The sequence below is a fragment of the Hypanus sabinus genome, chromosome 4 (assembly GCF_030144855.1).
Source record: "Hypanus sabinus isolate sHypSab1 chromosome 4, sHypSab1.hap1, whole genome shotgun sequence".
Classification (NCBI taxonomy): Eukaryota; Metazoa; Chordata; class Chondrichthyes; order Myliobatiformes; family Dasyatidae; genus Hypanus; species Hypanus sabinus.
The window spans coordinates 152773688-152782678 of NC_082709.1; the positions used below are offsets into that span (position 1 = coordinate 152773688).

Here is an 8991-nt window from a genome sequence, read left to right on the forward strand (position 1 = left end):
ATTACAAACACAAGAAAATCTGCAGATGCTGGAAATCCAAACAATGCAGATAAAATACTGGAGGAGCTCAGCAGATCAGGCAGCATCTATGGAAAAGAGTAGATAGTCAACATTTCAGGCTAAGGCCCTGATGAAGGGTCTTGGCCCGAAACATCCACTGTTAACTGTTTTCCATAGATGCTGCCTGGCCTGCTGAGTTCCTCCAGCATTTTGTATGTATCCCACTATTACTACCCTCTGTCTCCTATGATCAAGCCAGTTTTGTAACTAGCTCACCATGGATCCCATATGATTTAATCTTCTGGACCAACCAATTATAAGGAATCTTTTCAAATGCATTAGTAAAGTAGAAAACACCCACTGCATTACCCTCAATCACCTTCATCACTCAGGTCCTTCCTTAAATTTGTGAGGCAGGACCTCCCCCACACAACACTACACAGACTATTGCAAATAGTCCCATGCTTTTCCAAATGTGAGCAAACCCCACCTGTAAGAATCTTCTCCAACAGTTTCTCTATCGCTGATGTAAGGCTCACTGGCATATAATTTCCTGCTTTTTCCATTACCCTCCTTATACAAAGGAATAATATTGGCTATTCTCCAGTCTTCTACACCTTGTCTGTGGCTAAAGCGAATATAAAGATCTCACTCCAGGCTACATAAAACACATCCCTTCTCTCCCTCAGTTTGCTGGGATAGATTCTATCAAGCCCCGAGGACATCCAACTCAATGTTCGCCAAGACACCCAACACAAATTACTTCTTAATATTGAAATGCCCCGCCTAAACTCGTCATCATCCAAGTCCTTCTTCTTGGTGAATATCAATGTAGTCATTCAGAACCTCATTCAATCCTTGTCTCCATGCATAAAATCCTTGAGTGAACCTACCCCTTTTCCTAGTTAACTTCCTGCTCCTAATATACATATAAAGTACCTGAGATCGTCATTAGTCCTACTCACCAAGGAAATGGTGTTTAGCCCGCTAATTCTTTAAGTTCTCCTCCTACTTATTTGAAAATCCGCATGCTTCTTCTCCATTTCAGCTTCCTAAATATTATGTTTCCTTTTCGACTATATTTACAGAATCTCCTGTCATCAGGGTTCAAGAACTGTACCATCCTTCTTTCATTCGTGTGTCATGAATGTTTCAAATATGTCTTAACAACGCATTTAACCCTAAAGGACTCTAGAATGGCCTGCAAGCCAAGCAACTTATGACATGATAATGAAAATACCGGGCCTTACCATGTACTTTTACATTCCAATAAAACTACATGTCTCCTTACCACCGCTTTCTAACAGAAACTCGACGTTGTCCCATATATCTTGGTTGGAGCTTTATGGTTGTGGTGACTTTTTCATTCCTCATTTTTGCAGATTTCATTCTCAAACTCATGGCATGGTCATCACAGCATTTTTGAAGCCGCTTCTCCGGAACATTTTTCAAATGTTACTCTCCGTTTCCAAATTATTAATTCCGTACACTGTATAGATACTTTCACAGTTTGTCCGTCCCATATTCATCGATTTATTAATCAGAACGTCATAAGTTAATTATAATGAATCACGTGCCATGTTCTCTGTGGTTAAACAATTAATTATTTTTGCACAGCTTTCATTGTTTCTTAATATCTTACATATTGTAATACTCATTCGGATAATAAAAGTTAATAATCGATAGCTTCATCGACGATCGTTCAGTTTCAAAAGTTCCAAGCGCCGATCTCTTATATTTTTAAGTTAATGCTAACTATCTTCAGACGTGTGTCACTGAGAACACTTGAGTTAAACGGAGGCCTGAAATTATCGTGTCGAACCGTCCGAGAGAGCAGCAGACCCGCCAGTAACTCCACAAAAAGCCAGATCTGCTGTGCCTATCGCTCTCGATTAATTTCAAACAGACCGCCACCATCACCGGAACCAGTTCCGCCGCTGAACCCGTCCCCAGCGCCTTCTGGCGGCCGGGCCTTCGCCAACGGCGTCCCGGAGTCCAACACGTCCGAATTAATCCTATTAACTTGCATATATACCTCAAACCCTTTCTGGTTCATGTATCTGTCTAAATATCTTTGTAATTTTACCCGACTCTACCACTTCCTCTGGCATCTAGTTCCATCTATCCACTACCGTCTAGGAGGAGTTGTCTCTCAGACTCCCTATAAATCTTATCCTCAGTTTAAATCTATGCTTTCTATTTTTCGACTCCTTTACTTTGTATTTACCTTATCTATGCCCCCTCATGATTTTACAAACGTCTATAATGTCACCACTTGGCCTTCTTCTAACCGAATCTGTGCCACTGGTACTTTCACTACCTGTAGAAAACAGTGCATTGTAACTGTCATTACCATAAAAGGTCTTGCATTATTATTTACAATTATTTCCACAGCCAAGAAAGTTTAATGACGGTAAGTATACACACTGCCTCTAAACCAACGTGATACCACCTTTAGGGTGGAGGAGCAACATCATATATTCCAAAATGCTGGTGGAACATAGCAGGCCAGGCAGCATCTATAGGGAGAAGCGCTGTCGACGTTTTGCGTCCAGACCCTTCGTCCTGACAAAGGGTCTCGGCCCAAAACGTCGACAGCGCTTCTCCCTATAGATGCTGCCTGGCCTGCTGTGTTCCACCAGCATTTTGTACGTGTTGTTGTTTGAATTTCCAGCATCTGCAGATTTCCTCGTGTTTGATCATATATTCCATCTGGATAGCCTCCAACCTGATGGCATGAACATTGATTTCTCCTTCCAGTTCCCTTCCCTCCCCTCTTCTATTGCCCAGCCTGGCTTCTTACCTCTTCTCACCTGCCTATCTCTGGTGCCTCGCCTTCCCTTTCTCCTATGGTCCACTTATAGATTCCTTCCAGCTCCAGCCCTTTTAGCTTCCCCAGCTACCCAGCTTCACCTATCACTTTCTAGTTATCTTTCTTCCCCTCCCCCCACCTATGTTAACTGACAATGAGCTGGTGTGCACACTGCTGGACTTCTCAACCTGGGATATTTTCTGAACTGGCTGCTTCTGGGTGTTGACCGTCTGCGGAGTCCTCATATCTGCTGCTGTTACAGACAATGGCTGCTCACCTGAGAGGGGACTAGTTTTTATGGCTGGCATTATGTTGCATGCCTCAAAGCATGTGCAGAAGATCTTTGGAGCATCAGGGAGGGATGCTGTTTTCTCCTGCATAGGCAGTAATGCCTTTGATGCCTAGCCACATATTCCAGAGATAACTATTGGACAAGTGTTTCTGAATTTTTATGCATAGGTGGTCTTTGCTCTCTTGATACCTAAGATGGGGCTTCTCCTGTCTGCTCTGAGAGCTGTTCTGCCTCCAGACTTGAAGGCAGTGTATCGGGCTTTTAGTAGGGAATGCTCTTCTGTGTTCAGATGGGTACATTCCATCCCATTAACAGGACAAATCACTTTGGGACAATACAGTAGCATACAGGTCTCCATCTACTTCAATTTTTTTTTTAAATTGTCTGAAAGCAACTCTAAAAATAGCGAGGTCGATGATGCTGAACTTCAATATCTATCACCAGAAATGACACATTTCCAATGCTACAGACTGTTTTGGCTACAATGCTGATTCTGAAGGTAAGAAAACCAAAGCAGTGTTTCTCCAAAAATGCCATAAAGAAGGTATGGTAATAATGTCAATAGGCATCATGGGATTAATTGACAGTGGGTAATGTCGTACATTGCAAATGAAAGGTAGTTGTGGTTGTCCACAAAACAAAAGAGCTGGTTATTGAATTCAGGAAGCAGTACGGAGTGCATACACAAAATGTTGGAGGAATTCAGCACATTAGGCAGCAGCCAATGAGGGAAATAAACAGTCAGCATTCTGGGCTGAGTCCTTCATTGGGACTGGAAAGGAGCAGAGATCACAAAGGGGGTACAGTAAGTGAGGATCTCACTGAACTCCCTTCGAAGAAAGGATTTAAACTAATTCAGGGAAACCAAACCTCAAAGAGACTTCACACGGGAGCCACAAATCAGAGACCCAAACCATCTAGAATCTCTTATGACTACGTACGGAGTATGCATCAAGTAGTGCTAAGGTGGAGATGGTTTATAGCTTCAAGCTCCTAGATGTAAATACCCCTCATAGCTGTTCCTGTTCCAATTACATAGATGCTGTCCAAGAAAACATACCAGTACCTGTACTTCCTCAGAAGGCTAAGGAAACTCAGTATGATTCCAATGACCATCACTAATTTTTACAAATGCACCACAGAGAATATTCTATCCAAATGCATCACAGCTCAGTTTGGCAACTGTTCTGCCCAAACTGCAAGAAATTTGCAATATGAATATCATGGAATCCAGCCTTCCCTCCATTTATTCTATCTGCTTGGCCCACTGTCTTGAGAAAGTAGTCAACAAAATCAAAGACAACTGCAATCACATTGATTCTATATTCACCCTTCTTACATTAGGCAGCAGTTATAAAAGCTTGAAAACACACACCAGCAGGCCAAGGACAGCTTCTGTCCACTGTCATAACATTTGCAGAGACCTCTTGTATGATAAAACTCCCGATCTCTTAACCCAACTCATCATTGCCCTTCCACCTTATTGTCAGTCTGCACTGCACCTTCTCTGTAAATGTAACACTATATTTTGAATTCTATTTCTGCTTTTCCCTTTGTACCACCTCAGTGGCTGAAATTATCTGATCTGGATGGCAATCAAAACACAATTTTTCATAGTATCGTGATACAATTATCAATTGTTAAGAGATCAAACTTCGCAGTCCTTGGATCCTGTCACAGGAACTTCTCAAGGCAAGATCCTAAGCTCGACCATTTTCAGATGCATCATCAATTACTTTCCTTGCCTTCTGAGACCACTCACCAAAGCTGTGGTGTGCAACTCCTGAGAAAATGAAGCAGCTCACAAAGGAAAAAAGGCCCAAATCTACATCAGGAGCCAAGTGATGTGGGATAAATTCTAAATGAATATTTCTGATCTCTATTCATGAAGGAAAAGGATATAAAAGAAGGCGAATGCTGGGTTGGGTATGTGGATAATTTGGAGCAGTTCAGTATAAGAAAGTAGTGGAGTTGTTTGATGTTATGGGACAAGTAAACTATGATACATATCCAGGGCCTGATATGATCTATCCCATATGATGCATGTCAAAAATATTTGCACCTTGTTGTTCCTTTATTTAAGAAACGCAAAAGGATAAGCCAGGTCATAACAGGCTGGGGAGCCTTGCAATCATGGTAGGAAAACTATTGGAGAAAATCATAAGCGACAGGATTCAAGTATATTGTAAAAGCCAGAGGTGACTGGGCTCTGTCATTGTGGTTTTGTAAAAGGGAAATCATATCTTACTAACTCATTTGACATTTTTGAGGAGAAAACTAAAAAGATAAAAACAAAGGATGTAATACTCAGGCTGTATAAGGCACTGCTAAGGCCTTACTTGGAGTATTGTGGGCAATATTGTACGCAAGTATGTATGTGCTGACATTGGAGAGGTTCATGAAAATGATTCCAGGATTGAAATGCTTATCAAACAAGGACCATTTGATGGCTCTGGGCCTGTACTCGCTGGAATCTAGAAGAATGAGGGGGGATCTCATTGAAGCCTATCAAATGTTAGAAGTCTTAGATAGAGTGGATATGAAGAGGATGTTTCCTATAGCAGGGGAGTCTAAGACCACAGGGCACAACCTGAGAATACAGGGACGTCCATTTAGATTAGAGATGAGGAGGAATTTCTTTAAACAGAGGGAGGTGAATCTGTAGAATTCATTGCCACAGGCGGTTGTGGAGGCCAGGTCATTGAATGTATTTAAGGTGGAGCTTAACACATTGTTGATAAGTTAGGGCATGAAAGGTTACGGGGAGAAAGCAGGAGAATGGAATTGAGAAAGAATTAGCCATGACGAGATGGTGGAGCAGACTCGATGGATCGAATGGCCTAATTCTACTCACAATGCCTTATGGTCTAAGATTAAAGAAGAAAAGATGGCCAGCATTATCTAGATGGACTTTAGTAAGGCATTTGACAGATCCTACGTGGTTGGCTGATCTAGAAAGTTAAGGCACATGGGATCAAAGATAAACTGACTAGTTGGATCCAAAATTAGCTTGGTGATACAAGACAGATGGTTGTGGTGAAGCATTGATGCCAGTGATAGGGAACATTTTGAATGAAAACAAAGGAGGTATAATTAGTGGATGACTGAAAGTTGGTGGTGTGAAAAGTAGGGAAGGTTGTCTAAGACTACAGCAGGATACAGAGCAGATAAGATGTTGAGCAAAGCATTGGAAAATTGAATTTAAACCCAACAAGTGTAGGTGATGTATTTTAAGAAGTAAAACAAGGGGTGGTTGCATACAGTAAATGATACAACATTAAGGATGGACAAACTGACCTTGGGTTTCAAGTCCATAATATCCTGAAAGTGGAAAATTGGATGGTGAAGAAGACTTGCTTTCATAGGTCAAGGCAAAAAATATAAGAGGTGTAATTTTACAAGTCACTGGTTATGCCATACTTAGAATACTGTGTGCATTTCTGGTCACTACTTTATAGGAAGGATATGTTTGTACTGCAGAGAGTGCAGAGGAGACTCACCAGGATGTTGCATGGACTGGAGGACTTTGGTTAGAGGAAAGATTTATGAAGGAAGCCAAGAGGTCACCTGATAGAAGTATATAAGATTATGAGAGACATAGACAGGGCAAATCATAAGAATCTTTAGGTTTAAGGTGACACAAAAATAATTTAAAGGGGATTTAAAAGAAACCTTATTACACAGAGCGTGGTTGGCAAATGCAATTCATTTCCAATGGAGGTAGTGGAATCAGATACAATTAAAGAGACCTTTGGACATCCACTTAAATGCTTAAAGCAGAGAAGGATATGGACTTAAAGCTGACAAATGGGATTAGTGTAGATGGACAAAAAGGTTGGCATGGAGGTGGCGGTCTGAAGGACCCATTTCTGTGCTGTGCAACTCTATGACTGGATGATTCTTTGTCACCATGCTTGAATACAGTACAATGCACACAACATTCAGGTACTCATGTCAGGTTACAAATTTCAAGCAATGACCATCTCCAACAAGAAAGAATCTAACCATCTACCACTGACATGCAATGGTATTACCACTGCTGAGTGCCTCTCTCTGAACAAGCCATTATGGAACAAGCCATCTAAACACTCTAATAGAGCAATTCAGAGACCATTTATTCTCAGAACAGCAGCATTTCAAAAAGATGGCTGAGCATCACTTTCATTAGAAATGTTATGAATGGGCAATAAAGGGAGACCACATTTTCTAAATGATAATGTGTTCATTTCAAAACAACTTTGCAAATGGCTTAATAGCTATAAAATCCGCAAATCTCTGTGCAATGCCGATAATACGATATGTAGGATGGTTGAAGTGGGAGGCACAGCGTTGGGATAGTATAATTAGTTATGTTGGCTAGGAGGCTACAAAACTAGCTGAATCACCATCTCCTGATCACTTTCTAATGATCATTGAGTGAAGACAAAAGCAGATCAACAAGACACATGCACAAAGAATGTTTAGATGCGGGAGTGTCTCAAATGATCCAAAAGTGTATTTCATTATAAAGTCATATTCTCAGAATATAAGAAATACTGCTAGAAATTAGCATTAAAACAATTCTCTGGCGATGGTTCATCACTGTAACATTCATCAAAGTAAATTCACTTTGTTAGATCCTGAAACAAAATTAAACAATTTTCAGTTTCACTGATTGTTGATCAAACATTATTTTTTCCATGAAGTATAACTTTTGATTAATTTTTTGAGCCCAAGGGTATGTGTGTATACTTTTATTTTTAACTCAAAACAGTAAAACACTTCCCCATTGGGTATAATATTACTAACATAAAAACAGCAAATGATGGAACCACTTCTCAGGTCAAGTCAGTGTGAGAAGAGAAACAGGTGATTTTACTGTTTCTTTAAATTTTTATCACTATCACATTAGAAGAGAATGAACCAAATGTTATTTGCACATTCTTACTTAAACCAATGATCAGATTTAGTGTTCCATGGCAGTTTTAGTGTTCCATGGCAGTTTTGACAAGTAACTCTTTTAAAAAATGGACTAATAAAGTGAAAGGAGAAGCTGTTTCAAGTTTGAAAAGTTTCACGACAGTTGATGCTGCTCCCATACAGCTCGAGGCATCCTGATTCAGTCCTGACCCCCAGTGTAGACAATCTCCACTTCTCCATAACCACATGGGATTTCCACAGGGGCTACAGCTTCCTCTCACATCTCAAAATATAGTAGTAGTTTAATTGAATATATCAAATTACCTCTTAACGTGGGTAAGGGTTTAAAAAAAATCACATAATTGATAGGCGTGTGAGAGAGAATTTGGTAAATAAGGGGAGTGGTAATTTTGGGATTTCTCTTCTGATTGCCAGCATAGGCCCATTAGGCCAAATGCCTTCCTTTTGTGTTATAACAAATAAGCAAGCTTTCATGTGGGAAGAGGACTTGTGCATGATAGAACCTCATAAAATTAGCAATTGTATATTATTGCACTCTGACCCCTCAGTCAGGAGCTTATAAATTCAAATCCCCCTTCAGTCACTGAGGCATATAAGAGTTCAGCATTTCTAGACTGTATGGGGGATGCTACCGAGTCTTCAATGCCATCTAAATCTGCTTGACTATAATTCTTCCTACAGATTATGTAATACCATGTCTGTTACATCAGTTTGAAAATCAGTACCAAGATAAAAGTTCAATCAAGTACAAATATTTAAATAAAAGTCTTCCTTTATATTTATATTTAAGCTTTGATACAAATCTTAAAAATTTGAAATGCTTAGAAGCAAATGAGTTTGTGCAGATTCAGCATGTTATCAAGAACTTTGTCAAACTTCCATAGATGCAGAGTGGAGAATATACTAACTGATTGCATCACGGCTTGGTATGGAAACACCAATGCCCATGAACGGAAAAGATTTCAAA

The 8991-nt window shown here is 40.2% G+C and overlaps 1 protein-coding gene across 2 annotated transcripts in view; it reads right to left on the bottom strand.

Annotated features, from left to right (window-relative positions):
* The window catches only part of polq (polymerase (DNA directed), theta), a 105505-nt gene extending 103608 nt beyond the window's left edge, over nucleotides 1-1897 (bottom strand). For both annotated transcript variants that reach the window (XM_059968450.1, XM_059968449.1), the window contains exon 1: nucleotides 1292-1897. In XM_059968450.1, the coding sequence (XP_059824433.1) occupies nucleotides 1292-1401 (110 nt within the window). In that variant the 5' untranslated portion in view covers nucleotides 1402-1897. The remainder of the gene's footprint in view (nucleotides 1-1291) is intronic.
* Nucleotides 1898-8991: the final 7094 nt, after the last annotated feature.